At 38.5% G+C, this 16,605-nt stretch overlaps 1 protein-coding gene across 2 annotated transcripts; it reads right to left on the minus strand.

Annotated features, from left to right (window-relative positions):
• Positions 1 to 724: 724 nt before the first annotated feature.
• On the minus strand, positions 725 to 10,128 carry Ttc14 (tetratricopeptide repeat domain 14). 2 transcript variants are annotated; one of them, XM_051185828.1, is made up of 12 exons: positions 9,924 to 10,128; positions 9,386 to 9,510; positions 9,083 to 9,282; positions 7,816 to 7,900; positions 7,561 to 7,690; positions 7,193 to 7,348; positions 6,745 to 6,816; positions 6,050 to 6,169; positions 5,829 to 5,951; positions 3,996 to 4,113; positions 2,966 to 3,075; positions 725 to 2,208 (listed from the first exon to the last, which is right to left on the minus strand). In XM_051185828.1, exons 1-12 carry the CDS (start codon positions 10,079 to 10,081, stop codon positions 1,293 to 1,295), a joined length of 2,313 nt encoding a protein of 770 aa, XP_051041785.1. In that variant the 5' UTR covers positions 10,082 to 10,128; the 3' UTR covers positions 725 to 1,292. The 2 variants fall into 2 exon arrangements, 1 of the variants encoding a protein (XP_051041785.1); XR_007834623.1 differs by having other exon boundaries at positions 2,130 to 3,075; positions 3,514 to 4,113.
• Positions 10,129 to 16,605: the final 6,477 nt, after the last annotated feature.

Genomic DNA, 16,605 nt, shown 5'->3' on the forward strand with positions numbered 1-16,605 from the left:
CATCACTATAATTCAGTGCAGATAGATAATTACTAAATTATTTAACTCCCTCATCTCTCTCATGCATGTTTGTGGTGGATTCTGTCTAATGACAAACAAGAGATTAAAAGCTCATTGCCATTTGCACTTTCTAGAATCCTAATTGAAGAGCATCATAAGTGAAACAGCTACCTACTAATATCTCCAAGAATCTACTATTCAAATTTTACTAATTCAGAGAGGTTCTTTGAAAGTCCAAGATGACTCCTTTGTTAGCTGTTTGTGTGTGTAGCTACTATGTGTGTGTGTGGCTGTCGAGCAACAAGCTTTGGGAGTCAAGTTCTCCCCTAGGCCTTGGGGTCTTGGGATTGCCCTCACATCATCAGCTTGGATGGTCTTTTACTCACTAAGCTATCTCAGAGGCCTGGAATTGATTCTGTCATTCACCAGGATTCAGAGAAAGGCATCTATAAAGAGAGGTAATAGAGCAGCAGAAGAGTAAACTGAAAGCCAGCCTTCTGCTGTTTATAAACATGTCTACTGACTTCCCAAGCATTTGCAATATTAAGACAGAAGAAAAATCAGACTTACAGGGTGCTTCTCTGTTACTATTTTTACTAAGTTATTTTCTATTTTCATCTAGTCTTGTCTAGAATTCCCTATGGGTTTTGTCAAAACTTAAAAGATTTTATGACCATAACCATTAAGTAAAAATAATAATGGAGAAATAAGTAAAACAGGCTCCGATTAACTAACTTTCATGATCTTATTCTTAAGGTTTTTGTTAAGCTGGAATGAAAACAATGTTCACAGACCATTAACATCAGACGTTAGAGGTAAATCAAGTCATAATTTATCACTTAAAAATGAAATGTTGCAAAAATTTTAATGCCTAAAACAAAACTTAAAATAGTACCTACGAAGTATTCAATTATATAACTCCCCCAAGCTAAGGGCTTTTTAACAGAATAAAGTATTTTTTTTTTTTTTTTGATAAAACAATTCAACTGTTCAATGCAAACATATTTCTCTCCAACAGTGAAATATGATAGGCCCAGGATTCTTCAAGCCACAGTACAACGAAGAAACAAAGTGCTCTGAAAATACCTTTAGGTGAAAAGTTTAAATTGCCAGAGTAAGAGTTACATCTGCACATACCCATATACTCGAAGCTCTATGACAAAAGGGCTGATAACTGAAACAAAATTGAGAAACGTCTTGTAATCTGCTACAAACCATTTTAGATCTAGAGCCACTTGTTGAGACTAAAGTATCCCCAAACTTGAAAATTTAGTGAGGATTTCCTAAGCAGATCATTTTTTTGGTTTATTTCCTTTTTCTTTCTCAAACTCAGCTATCTGATTAAATATATTGAGTAAATTTTGAGGTAAATTTTTCTTAACTCTGTTTTCTGGTTGCTCTGTGCTATTTAGTGTCTCTTCTGGAGCCTCGGTTTTGTTACTCTCCCCACAGCTGTCCTTTTCATATGCACGTTCTCCCTGACTTGTATTTAACTGGTATTTCTGATCATGTCTACTGTCACGTGATCCAGAGTAAGTGTATTTTTTGTATTTTTCAAGTGACTTCCAAGAGTAGTCCGAACTTGCTGGTGAAGTAGAGTACTTCCCACAACCTGGCTCCCACCTTCTCGAGTGATCTTTTCTTCCTTCCGTGTCCTTTTCAAATCTCCTATAATTAGATGCTTTCATCTTGTCCTCTGAATTTCTACAGAAGGAATCTGAGGAATTTCTCCTACTGGAGAAATATCTTTCTGATTTGTATGGCTTTTCTGTTCTGCTACTACCTGCCTGGGCTTTATAGCTATTGTAACATTCTCTTGTGTCTTCAGACCTACCTCCCAAGTCATCTGGCACTTCACCTGAAGATGTGAGAAGGCATCTCTCTCTCTCTTTTACCTGTGTGCTTGGACATTGTAACCTATCCTGCTTTTCCAGCAGTTTCTCCACTTCCTGTTTTTGGTTAAGGAAAGATGCTGAAGTATTAGTTGGAACTGGGTAGCAATCATCTTTCCTATTCTGATCTATGTGACTTGAAGATGTCTTAGACCAGTGCCTCTTTGAACTTCGAGAAGACTCTGAACGATTCCTCTTACTTTTCTTATGCCGTTTGTGACTAGAAGAGGAAGAGGATGAGGAAGAAGAAATGGATTCATCAGCAGAAGAAATACTTGAAGAGGAAGATGACGATTTTCTTTTTTTCTTCTTTAGCCTTAAAAAAAGTAGTTCATCAGATATAGGAATTACAAAAAGGACAGACAAATATCCCTCAAGATTTGATTTGATTTAGTATCACTTGATGTTCCATAAGCTGTCATTCAAGACATAATAACAGTCTCAATTACTGCATTAACTTTTACTATAAATATAAAGCATGACTTTCGAGAACGCCTAAGGACACAGGTGTCACTACAGGCAAATCCACTATTTCTGAAAGATGCAGTGACTTCTCTAGATTGCTTATGTCTACCTGGACAGGTAAGAAGCAACCTGAGTTTTCTATATAGCTACCTCTAGTTTCTTCATGTTACCCTACAGCACCACTGACATTTTAGGGTCAAACGGATCTTCACTGAAGGTAGGAGTGGACTATCCTGTGCACTGTAGGATGTTTAACTGTGCCTATGTTCTCTACACACTAGTTGGGACTATTCTTCCACAACTTACAAGGACTACAGAACAAACCATCAGTATCTAAGAATCACAGCTCCTCTTCTAAAAGCCTATCTCCCAGAAACAGTGAAATAAATTATCCTATATTTTAATCCTAATTTTTAAAAAGAATTCTAAGTTTAGACTCTACTTTGCTTCATTTCTTTTACTGACAAACACATGGAACATATGCTTGCTAAGAATTACCACTTGGGAAACTTTTTTTTTTACTTACTTTACCTCCATATGGCACTTTGGTTTCAACTCAGTAGTTGCTTTAAGTTTAAAAAAAAAAAATACTGAACATTATAGTTTACCTTTTCTCCTCTTTTAAGAGCTTACGCAACTTTTCTGCACTTGTTTCTATTTTCTTTGTTTTCTGCTTTTCTTCCTTTTCAGCTTGTTTTTCTCTTAATTCCAAAGATTTCTTTTAGAACCCAGATATCGGAAAAAACCACACGTTAAAAATAGCAGAATATGCAAAAAAAAAAAAAAAAAAATTAAAAAGACCACCCCCCATCCAGAAGCCCAATTTAGTATAATCAAGTCACCATATATCATATATCCAGTATTAAACAAGTAATTTTTTTCCAAATAAAAAAAATTAATGACACACGTTTGGCATTAATCATTTGAATGGCCAGAACAGTATTGAGGACCATATTGCAGTTGGTATCCCAAGAAAAACAGGGAAGCCATTGCAGTAGTACCAATGACACAGAATGCAGGTAAGATTAAAAGGATGAAAAATTATTTTTAAAAATTGAAAAATGCAAACGTCAAACAAATTTTACAAATAAAATTCAAATGAGGACATTCCACAGAGGTGAATTAAGGGGAAAAATCACCATGTTCAAATACAAACCATTTTAAAAATAGCACAGCCCAGTTGGATGCATGATTACATAAGAAATCATTTTCCAGTTTGTGGATGGGGATGAGCAGCACCAGATGTCACAGACACAGCAGCAATGGTCCAATTCAGAAGAAAATGCATGAGAAAACATCATCATCAGTATTACAGGAAAGGACAAGTAAAACATGTCTACAAAGGTTCGCATAATTAGCTCAATTACACCAGCAATACTTATAATCTTATAACCACCAGATAAGCTCTCTACAAAGGGGAACAATCAAAATCACACACTGAATTTATGCACAGGCATTCTCTTAAAGGGTATTTTTACTTTTGAGTACAAGCAATGCGAGGTCAGACCTAATTAGGAAAAGCAATTATTCATTTTCCTATTAGTTCATCTAGGTAACCTAGTTTTTTCCGAAAAGAAAAGGGAACTCTGGCATTAATTTTAAATGCCATTAAATTTCAAAGAGGAAATAAAGAATCACCTGCATATGTTTATGAAGTTTCTGCAAAGCATCCTCTGCATCTTTAAATGTCTCATCCAAAGCCAGAGCTTTCTTATAGTAACTTTCAGCATTTAAAAACTTTTCTTCTTCTTCTAACCTATTAGGAAGATTCAGCATTTGTAAAAACAAATTTATCCAACTGTACACATTAAGTCATCAGAGGCTTATGACAGCACTCAGAGGAGTTATGTTTAGCAAATTATTTTCTAATTACCCATTCATGTGCTTAGTTATGAAGTTTTCCTTTCTATAGACAAATTTTCACTGGAAATCCATTAAAATTCTTTGGAAATAACACATTATAACCTACAATCATTATTATATAATCTACAAGTCTATGCTATGAAAAATCAAAATTAGATTGTTTGGGTGTGAGTGTTATCCCAACACTTGTTGAGGCAAAGCAGGGTAAAGTTACTATGAGTTTGAGGCTCATCTGGTCAATAAGTAAGTTTCAGGTCAGTCAGGGCTAAACAGAAAAAGGAAGTTTGGTTATAGTGTACTTCTAAGTAACAGAAGGGAAAAAAAAATTCATTACTGCAAAACAAATGGGATTACTTTTATGTCAGTAGACTAGATATTAGGAGCTGAAGGACAAGTAAGATCATAACTAATACTGGTAGTTTGGATAACTGGTTAATGTAGCCATTCACTCACCTAAAAGACACCAATACACCAGGAATAAGGCAACCTCATTTCGGTGTTACTAGTTATTTACTTGGTAACAACAAAAAAGCTTCTCCAGTCACTAACTGAAATCTCATTAATTTGGAATTTGTGGGTATTCTCATCCTACAAATACTTGGATGGAATGCTCCTCCAAGCAGGAGTGGCCAGGCAGAAGATATACGACACAGAAGAGAGTGATCTTCTTCACTAAGATCACTCTTTCTTCACTAATAGGAGAGAGGGCTAGAGACGTAGCTCACTGGTACAGCACTTGCACTGCATGTTGGAGATATACTGGATTCCATTCCCAGTAATTTAAAAGCAACACAATGATGTTGTTATTACAACATTCTATGCCTTTTAGTTATAAAGCTGACTACTGCTTTGTTGGAACATGGTTCATGAATGAAGCTGTGTGAGATTTCTGAGAGCTTGAGAGAAAACTCCAAGTAAACAAGTCTTGTAACCTGTTCTTCCATAACAAGGATTTGTTATTGGCAGAAGCTTTCATGCATTTCCCAGGAGTAGTACATAGTAGTGGGTTTACTTCAGATTTCACATTGCTTCTTAACTTTGTTAGTTAATGAAAAATGTGTTTTATACATGGGTTGCCCTTGTGACTTTACACAGCCTAAACTCATACAACCCTGCCTAACCTTCAAAATATCCTCAGATTATAAACTGATGCTATGAATAAAGCTGGCTATTGCATGAGACTTTAGCCTGCCTTATTTTTAAGCTCTGCTCTCCCTGGTTTAGGCCAACAACTTGAGTGGCAACACTGCCAAATACTTCTAACTCCACTATTTAATCTGAATTTGCAGGGTTCACTAGACAGAGCAGAGCTACAAGCTGAATATAACAGGAGAATCTTAATCACTTTTCAATTAATACTGTTATGTAACAAAAATATACATTCAGAGCAATTGACCTGGCACTAAAGTATCCCTAGGCGCATGCATACACCCACCCACCCTGAGTAAGGCAGGAAGAAGGGACAAAAAGGTCACCTGCCACATGAACCTGAAGCAGAGTACTTTGAATTGTGTATGCTAAGAAACTACTTTGTGACTTAAATCTCAGGGCATTACAGGAGTTGGTTGCAAATCAGACTTTTACTAGTAAATGAAACCCCATACTTACTGCCCTCCCCTTTCTACGAGGGTCTGGCAGAGATATTTTCTTGCATTCCTGTGAGTTGGGCAGTTTTCTAATGCTAGCTCAAAATCTTCTATTGCTTTGTTCAGACTTCCTTTTGTTGCATATCTAGAGATAGTAAACAAAATTAGAGGAATTTAATCTTGTGACCAACTTAAAATATTTTTCAGTCTTAAAATATTCCTTAAAATCCCAAATTCACTTACAATGCTCCACGAGCTACTAAAGCTTCCACATTCTGCTTGTCTATTTCCAGAGCTTTATTGTATTCATTCATGGCATCCACGTGTCGTCCAACCTTAAAATAATCGACCCCAACCTTCACACTGAAACCACATTTATGAAACATCAGAAATGTTTCACAAAGCATCTATAAGTAAAATGTTAGTATGGATGACTACTAAAATAACTTAATATTGGACAAATACTTAGTTTTCAAATTACTCTCAGTATACTTAAAAAGCACCCCACTTTTATAGATTTTCATAGCAAACATTTATGAAAATTCAGATATCAAGACACTAATCTGTTTTGGAAAACAACTTTAAATAAAACTTAAGTCTGTTAAGACTCCAATGTTAAGACCAATATAAGACCTATACAAATAATGTCAAAGAAGTTTTCATTCATTTATAAACACCTAGTCTTTTTTTTGTTTTGTTTTTTGAGACAGGGTTTCTCTGTATTGTTTTGGAGGCTGTACTTGCTCTGTAAACCAGGCTGGCCTCGAACTCAGCGAGATCCACCTGCCTCTGCCTTCCAAAGTGCTGGGATTAAAGGCATTCAACACCAACGCTCTGCTATAAACACATTCTAGTCTTAATAATAATGAAAGAATGTACTCCTAACTAAAACTTTCATACTGGATAACTAGGACTGTTAGATAAAACAACCTCCATACCATTTTAAAGCCCACGATGCTGACTGCTTCTTTCTTAAAGCCAAAGCAAAATCATCTTCGGAAAAATTTTTGCTGTGAAAGAAAATGAGAGTCAAAAAATGTAAATACTTTAAAAGTATAGTTCATTCTATTTCTGGTATTTCTCAACAGTAAAATATCAAGCAGGGAATTTGTATTACATTTGTACAGCAAAACCTTTATAATTTTTGACAGATATGAATATTACTGCTAAACAGTATTTTTCTTATGCATATACACAAAGTTTCTACTTGGTCACATGATACATTCCTGTCATTGCTTAGTTCAGACCAGGAGCAAATATGATTGCTCAGTCCATTCAACCTTTGGCATATTTCTGTTACTAAGGTCAAATATGTTCTCCAGCTATTCAGTTTCTGAGCTAATCCATTCCCTTCAGTACTTACAGAGAATGCAGATCTACTTTTACCTTTGTAAGCCTCTCATTAAAGATGGTGGATGAGATTCATCTATTCCTAGTTTCTCCAGAAGGAATTCAACCACTCCTGGATTAACAAATCCCAGAGAACTCTGCATGATATTTTCATAGGACTCCAAAGAATTACTATTTAGTTCAACACTCCTCCTTAGGGGGAAAATCAGAAACACAAACATGTGAGTACAATAATTAGCACACCCTTCTACTAAAGGAAGACATCACCACATGAATCTTAAATACAAATACCATTTTTGTATACCAAACCTAAAGTAATTTAAAAGGTTATGAAAATAAAACCCCACTTTACAATAAAAAAAACTATAGCTCTACTTTGTTAGCAGTACATAAAAGATAAATACCTGTAGTACAAAGGTAGCTCTTCAGAAGTAATCACACCTAGTTTAATGCCAGACATGTGTGGTGGAAGAGATGAGCTATACAGAGATACTGCAAGCTTTTCATGATATCTGTCAATATCCTTGATTCCAGCTTAAAAAACAAATAGGATCAAACAACAAAAAAGTGAAAACAAAAATAAGCCTTTCAAACATTACTTTCATTATACTGTCAACATTACTTTGACAATTTTCAATTAGTATGTTGAAACTGATCACCTCGAATTATGTCACCAGTTTGGTAATATGATAAAGGATCTCCATGGTTACTGTGAGAAGGCACATCTCTTAAGGGACAAAGAGCCTGCAATGAGAAATATTTGAAACCACCACATATTTTACTCTTTGACAAAAACAGTGCTTTTTTTCTTCATTTTTAATCTTAGCTACTCATTATGAATGTGTATTAACACTAAAGTCTAACACTATTTTCTTTTTTATGAATGCACAATTATACAATCCACAGGGTACAATTATACAGTATTTATAGGGTGGCAATTCAATATACACATACAATGTATAATTATCCTAGTAACAGAAATACAACAATTTTGTTTAGAGTTTTCAAACTTTCTAGTTATAAACTTTAGTCATGCTAGTGTGTATAGAACACTTTTCCTTTAATCTAATTGTATTTTGGCATTCAGTTATCTAGCTTCTTTCTATCCACTCACCTCCTTTTGACTCTGCTTACCACTATTCTACTTTCTTCTTGGCTTTTATAAATCACATGAATATGTGAAATTTGTCTTTCTGTGTCTGGCTTATTTCACTAAAGGTAGGGTCTTTCAATCCCATCCATTTGGCCACATATGGCATAGTTCCTTCCCCTTTTTTTGATGGCTTTATGCATTTGTTAACAGTCATGTCAGTTACTTAAATTCAAAATTTGTACTTAAAATTCATAGCAAATGTGACATTTGTATTTGCTAAATGAAATGTGAATTCTTAAGATTTGCAGTTCTTCTGTTTGAGATGGTGAGACAAAACAATTATCAACTGCTTTAAAAGGAAATATTCCAAATTGAGGCCATCTATTTCATTACAGTGGAAGAATGTTATATGTTTATTGTAAATATATGATAGGAAGTCTTTGCTAAATTACTCATATGCAAACATCTAATGCCCAATTAAGCATCTGTTTAACCAGATGTTAAGTCCATAATACCAATGGGTATCATCTTACCAACTAATAGATCTGACCTGCAACCAGAGTCCCCCAAACCATAAAAAAGCAAAAATGGAGAAAACATAACACTCTAGTACTTGTTTTTTTAAACTCACAGAGACCTGCCCACTTCTGCCTCTGAGTACCAGGGTTAAAGGCTGCACTACCAATGCCCAACTCACTAATGCTTTTAGTAGAAAGAGCCACTACGTTTTCTTCGGTGTATAGTTAATCCCCCCAAAGTATCCCAATAGGTAAATTTAAGCAGAACTGAACAGGCACATAACTTTTGCATGGGATGACTACCAAGTAACTTACTGTGATTTCTAAATGAGATATGTCTCTCATGATGCCACTTCCTAAACAGATCAACACCATGAAGAAACCGAATTCCCGGATAGAGCTGATTCTTCCAATCACTATATCACCGCGCTCAATATCTCGGAAAAACAGCTCTCTCCGGTCCATGCTCGGGATCTCCATGAACTGCTCTAAAGGTGGCATAACCGCGTAATGATCTGAAAAAGAAAAATGAAAACCATCACAACAATTTCGACTTCTCTCCCCTTTGATATAGCGCTAAACACCGACCCACCAATCTTGAAAGCGGTCCAGACTTACTGTCATTGTCGTCATGCGCTACAGCGGGTGTGGGTGCATCTGATTTCCAAGACAGCGCAAAAAGCAGATCTGCTTTTTTGGAGATGAACTTTTGTATTTCAGTGTTGTCAACTCTCTTCTCTTTCCTAAGAGACGAGAGATTACTGTTGTTTTACCGGCAAAGTTCTCGTACATCCGACCTCGTGCCAGCGCTTTTCCTCACCCAACCCTCCACAGGTTCCACCCAGAGTGTGTCTGGGTATTTATTCATTTAGCGCAGGGCAATTCTGGGGAATCCTCTCCTACCACGAGAGTCCTGGGAATCGAACCCAGGCCAGGAAGCTTAATGGCAAGTGACCTTACTCACTCTGGAAGAAGTGTGAAGTACACTCTCCCCGGGTCGCCCCTTGGAAATGGAGGCGGGGGGGGGGGACCCTGAAAGCTACGCCGGCGGTTCAGGAGGAGCAACCCGGGCTCCGGCAGGAGCCGGTGTCGGGGCACACACCCGGGACCGCTGCTCTCCAGCCGGCGTGGCCCGGCCCAGGTGACGGCTCCGTACCTGCCAGCTCCCGGAGGAGGCGCCGCGCCGCGGGCTGGCTCTGCCGCCGTGCCCAGCAGGCTCCGGAAGTGCGGGTTGTCTTGCTGCTCGCTCCGCAGCAGCGACAGCAGCGCCGGGCCGTGACAGCCCAGCGACTGCCGCAGCAAGTCACGGTCCATAGCGAGCCCGCCAGGACCGGGCTGCTGAGCCCGCGATCCGGCAGGCCGAGGGAACCGGACCCGCCCGCCACGGTAACCTCCCGGAAGAGCTCTCGGCGGCGGTCTGCCTGGGTCTCGCGAGACCCAGCGGGACTACGGAAAGCCACAGGAAGCGCGAAACGTGTCTGGCGAGGAGGGCGGGGTAGGGCTCGAGGTGTGACTTGTGGGAACGAATGCATTAATTAGGCTTGTACCCCGCCACGTGATCCCTAGGTCTGCGCATCTGGGTCTGGGGTCTGGGGTCTGGGGGATCAGGGGGGTCTGGGGGGGGGTCTGGGGTCTGGATTCACCCTGCACCTCTGTGTTCAGTGCTCGCCAAGAGTGCCTGCCTGAGGGGCTGTGGGCACCACGTTCCCTGGGCTCTGCTGCTGGGGACTGGCCACATCCTGGTCCTGCAGGGGACTGTCCGGGGAATAGTGCTCCCCTCGGTGCTAAAGGTGCAATAAGTGTACCCAGTTGGCGGCCCCAGGAATGGTGCCTGGTGCTGGGAAAGCCAGGGAGCTGTAGTGACTTGGCAGATGAGGTGTGGGCACCATGTACCCCACCGTCCAATGAAAGGATGAAAATACAGCTTAACTCTCTAATGACCACTAAAAGTTAGAAATTAAAAAAAAAAAAAAAAAGTCCATCAGCATGTATTTAAAAGTCACTTTAGCTGCATGCAGAGCTCAGGAAAAAAAAAGAAAAACACATGAAATAGCTTGGTCACGATGACTGGTTTCTGGAAATTATTATTATTCATAATCACCTAGTTTCTGAAGAATGTTGTTATCCTGTTATCTACAACAACAGTCTGGGAACTGTTATGGGTCATCCTGTCCACAATAATAATAATGTTATGGGTCATCCTGTCCACAATAATAATAATAATAATAATAATAATAATAATAATAACAACAACAACAACAACTAAAAGATGGGACTCATAGCAAAAAGGGAAAGACAGACAAAACAAGAGCTTCTGCCAATAAGATATAGATAACTCCCTGACTGGAAAGTACATTCTCCCAGCCGCTCAAGGACAAGGCCACTGAACTTGCTGGTTCTTGAGAATGAAAAACCCCCTAACCTTGCAGGTGTGCTAAATCTCTGTAACCTAGGAAACCTTACTAACCATCCAAGTTTTGAACTATCCCATGACCTTGCTTTTAGGCCTAGTGGAAATAACAGGTTAGCTTTGAAACTGGCCTTGTTGGATTTGATGTAAATCCTATAAAAGCTGTCTCAATTCTGCCCTCCAGGTCCTCAGTCCTCTACCCCTGCATGGTGTACGACTGTGAACCCCAGTGCACTTGGAATAAAAACTTCCTCATGCTATTTGCATCGAGACTGCTTTTCATGAGTGATTTGGGGTGTCGCCTTTCTGACTGGGAGCATGAAGTACCACGCTTTGCAGGTCTTTCACCAACACCATCCAGGGGCGCGTTCAGCTGCCACATGCATGCTCCGTTCTGGCTGTGGCTTTGTAAGCATGTTTAGGGGGAGCCATTTGCTTCAGATGTGACGTCCATCGCAGGCCTGCTGTACACAGTATGACTCTAGAACCTGAGGTAGGCGATCCTAGAACTCTGGCTTGGGGCTTGCTGCCTCTGCTGGTGCTGGCTCGCACCCTGTGTAACATCAGACACCAGAGACTAATTCGTTTTTCACCTGAGACTCACACGCCAGGCCTTTTACAGTTATAGGCGTTTTGAATTCGTTCTTCTGTGTCAGGTTCCCAGTTTTGAAAGGGACAGAACACTAGATATTTGACTGGACCACAAGGGGTAAGAGGGAGAGAGAGGTTTAGTGCCAGGGTTTTCAGCATTGCAGCCAAGGATTCTATCGCTGAGTTGAACTTAAAACAAAAACAAATAAACAAACAAATGAACAAACAGGAAAACTCCAAGAGACATGAATAATAAACTATGGGGACGACAGTGAAGGAAATTAAAAATTAAATTAAATTAAATTAAAAATTAAAAATGCTGAGTATCCCAAACAGATTTACAATGACTGGTTTCTAGGATTAATTTTATTGTGACTTCAAATTTCATTTCTTAGTAAACACCCTAGACTCTAAAGATGAAAATACTTCTGGCTCAGTGCCACTCAGTGTAATGGTGGAATAGATACACGAATACAAGACATAAAACTGTAACTGGTAAGTGAATGTAGGGTGCTAAGATGTCTACTGGGGTACCTGGTGCTGCCGCAACTTGGCTAATAAGAACTTCCGTTTGAAACTTAACAGAAGCTTATAAAAGGGTTTTAGAAATAAAAAAACAGAGACAAATAAGGCTTCATTGTAGCAGCATTTTTCTCAGTTGGGCTCTACTTTGCTAGAGGCAAGCAGAAATTTGTGCGACTCCTTTAAGGGAGATTTCCTGACTCAGCATAAGAGGCAAAAAACTATAAGGCTTTTAAAGAGCTCTAACAATTCATTGATATGTACTAGAGCTGGCAATGGCAGTGACCACATCTCCAAGCCGGCAACATGCTGCTGGATGGCAGCGTAGACCAAGGCAGTGAGCACAGCTCTCAGTTCTGGTGGTAAAAGTACCCGCAGCCATCTTGGATAGACCATGGCTGAAACAACTGTGGCTTTCATTTTAACAATTGTTTAGCAGATAAAACACTCATGCCAGAAAAAGATAAAGATTTACAGTAAAGACAGATTCACATTAAGAAAAAGCGCTAAAGGTTTACAGTATGTTTTAAAATATATGTAGGCTTGGGAGAGAAAAAGAATAAAACTATTTTAAAAACACAGAGAGGAGCTGGGTGTGGTGGCACACGCCTTTAATCCCAGCACTCCGGAGGCAAGCAGATCTCTGTAATTGCAAAGTAAACCTGGTATGCAGAGTGAATTCCAGGACAGATAAAAGTTATACAGAGAAACCCTGTCTCAAAAAATGACACAATAAAAAGTAAAAGAAACAGTAATAAAAAAGCTGCATAAAAATGGAGAGAATCTGGTTACTGTAAGGTATTATATTGTCTTTGTATAATTTAATTTGACTGCTGAGGAAATAACAACAACTGCTGGATCAATCCAATTTATATATTTTAAAAATTCTTTGACTTCAAAATTCAAGTCTAAGGACGTTACTAGGGGAAAGGATTTCTATTTTTGTTTCCACAGAAAATGAAAAGCTATGGATTCGTTCTTAATATGGTTTGATCAAGCCAGACCCCCTGAAACAGTGTCCCAGGTGATCCGACATTCAAAACAGTTGGGACAAGACAGTCTTACAGACCACTATAGCCAGGATTTCTGTACCTTCTTAGGATCCCCCATGACAGCGCCCTTTACCAGCAGGAAGTAGTTTGGAAAGAATGATGTCCAAATTCCCAAATGTTGTTTATAAATGTTTGTTTTCATTTAAATGGGGTTGGTTATAAATGGTTAATGATCACAACCAATATCTTTAAAGGTAAAAAGGGGATTGTGGTATAGAAATGGATACTTTGGAATGAATTTTCATTTATTGATACAAATTTAAGGTCAATTTTGTGATGTGTATATTTCTCCTCTTGTTTAGGTATTGTGTTTATAAAGCTCATTTAGAAATGCAATGTGTAAGTTAGTACAGATTATAGATAGTTACCTATGATAGTCAAAACTTAGAGTTAAGTTAGTTAGGTTTTCAAGATGTATTTGAGATGGATAGGCATTCTTCAAATCTTTCAAAGACCTACAGAATATGGCATTTAAAATGGTTTAGGGTTTTTCTTGACAGTGAGACATTAAAGAAACACATTATGGAGTTAGTCTCCAATATGGCAAGACTAGCTATTTAGACAAGATACTGCTCTTGTCTGGACTGTTTGATTTTATGCTGTATAAACTGGACATGCAGGACCCACAGAAAAGTGACTGCTGATTCAAGATGTACATTGCTACAGAGTTCCTGCTTCATGGACAGTCATCAGGACACAGGACACAGAGAAAAGTGACTGACAAACTGCCAATACGAAAAGACAGTTTAAACTTTCCTGCTTTGCCGAAGAGTCTGCCAGAGACACTACGGCCTATGGGTTGAAGATGGGAGATTACAAAACTTCAGGTGACTGACCAGATAGTGAATTGTCTCTGTCATTTCTAGAGTTTATATAATATCCTTCTGTGGTCTTTGAAGGAGTTGAAGACAAATAGTTATGGTTATAGTTTTCCTTAGTTAGGATTAAAAATAAGTTACATAGTCTTTAGACACAAAGAATAGATGATGGAATGTTTTTTTCAAATCTTGCTAAATGTTAATGGACTAAATATTGTAATTCTTATTTGATAAATGTTGTGTTATATATTTTGCTTTGTTAAGGTTAAAACCCTTCTTTTTATTTAGACAGAAAAGAGGAAATGATGGGAGATGTCATTCTGTAAGTATGTTTCTCATATTGGTTAATGAATAAAGCATTGCTGGCCAATAGGAAAGCAAGACATGCGGGACTAGAGACAAGGAGGAGAGAGGAAGTCGTAAGGAGGAGTCAGCATGTAGAGACTGGAAAGAGCAGAAGACAGCCCCACTCTCTGGTAAGATGAGGCCACGTGGAAATACTTAGATGAATAGAACTGGTTTAATAATTAAGACAGAGCTAGCTGATAAGAAATTAGATGAAAGACGGAGAGAGCAGAACGCCGGCAGGCTCTCTCTCTGGTAAGATAAGACCACGTGGAGATTAATAGAAATGGGTTAATACTTAAGACAAAGCTAGTCAATAAGAAACAAGTAACTGGCCAACAGCATTATATCTGATACAGAGTCTCGGTGTGTTATTTGGGGCTGGTGCGGCAGCGGGACAAGACCAGCGGCGGGCAGATAAACCTTACTCCTTACAACTGGCCAACAGCTTTATATCAAATACAGAGTCTCTGTGTGTTATTTGGGGCTGGCGCAGAAATGGGACCTGACCTGTGGCGGGGAAAAAATCTTACTTGTAACAGGTCCCTCTTGACAAAGGCAAGTCAGAAAAGGAGATAAGCAATTGTGATCTAAATAGGAGACACTATAATTAAAGAAGTACAAGTGTGAAAAGTCAAGATGTACCTTGGAGACCACAATGTGATATTAAACAGGCAGGGGTATTTCCATTAACAGACATTCTCACTATATAAACACATCATTTCAAAAAGCTACAGATTAGTGGGAAGAGGCCCTTTCCCTTTGTGCAGAGAAAGAAAGGGGAAGAGGGAACAAGGGGAAAAGAGAAAAAGATTTAAGTTCATGATTTATTTAGCAATGAACACTGAAATTTTGGTGAAGCAAGGTAGCCACATTGAGCAATAACAATTTTTGTTTTGATCTCCCAAGTTTCCCCAAATAATATGTACAGCCTCGGTGTTATTTATGAAGGATGTACAGGTAAATTTTTACTTCATAAGAGATATATGTCTCTGTCCTTTGTCTCTGTGTCTCTTTACCTCTTTTCTTGTTCATCCCCCTCCCCCTTTCCCTTTCTAATAAAACTTCTCACTAAGCTCTGTCTGCCTGGCATGTTTGTCCCCCCTTTCCTCAGTCACCCTCACCTGCCAAGGAATCCACCAAGGTTCCTCTTGGGATTTATCATAACCCTTCCCCTCCAGAAGTCCTGATCACCAAAGAACTTCTTACACTATCCATGATTTTCGCTTTTTGATATTAGCATTAGTTGGGATAATTCAGTATGTAATCTTTTCATACTTACTTCTTTCACTTACTAATATGTATTTAAGATTCCTTAGTTTCTTTTCATGGGTTAGTGACTAATTTCTCCTTAATGTTATTGTCTTATGATACTGACACCAACCTAAACTGGGAAGCTAATCTCCTATTCTGAGCCTGCCTAAATAGCATTTTCATTTGAAAATATCCTCATAGGCACACCCAAAAAAGAATACTGAGTTAGATTTGGACAGTCCTTAATACAGTCAAACTGATAAGTAATATGCTTATTCATATGTTTGAAAACATATATTCTGAAAGAACATGGTTTCAGCTAACCCTCTGAATTGCAAGCAATGGTAAGATGCTGGCAAATTTTAAAATTAGTATTTTGACTAAAACATTTATTAACCATCCCATACATCTTTCTTCATTATTCAAATGGCAAAAGAACAGACAGACTACTAACTGGTACCAATCATATCTTAGTTTCAAGCCAGACATGGTGGTTGGTGTACACCTAAATTCCCAGAAATAGAGGCCAAGGCAGTAGGAATGTTGGCTCAAGACTACACCGAGAGACCTTATCTCAAAACAAACAAAAAGGATTCTTTAGTTACAAACCAACAATAGTAAAGTTATTTTTTTTTAAAGATGAGGACAGGTGGGGAACTTCAGGTTTACTAGATTTACTATAAAAGTACAATAATCAAGACAGTGTTCCATAGGTATTAGAATAGACAGAGAAGTGCCACTGACTAATGAGCCCAGAAATACATTTATATAAATAACATCAGTTGATCTTTGACAATAGTGAAGATAACCAGTGGGTTAAGATAATCTTTTCAACAAATTGTACTG

This window comes from Phodopus roborovskii, unplaced genomic scaffold, assembly GCF_943737965.1.
Source record: "Phodopus roborovskii unplaced genomic scaffold, PHOROB, whole genome shotgun sequence".
NCBI classification, from domain to species: domain Eukaryota; kingdom Metazoa; phylum Chordata; class Mammalia; order Rodentia; family Cricetidae; genus Phodopus; species Phodopus roborovskii.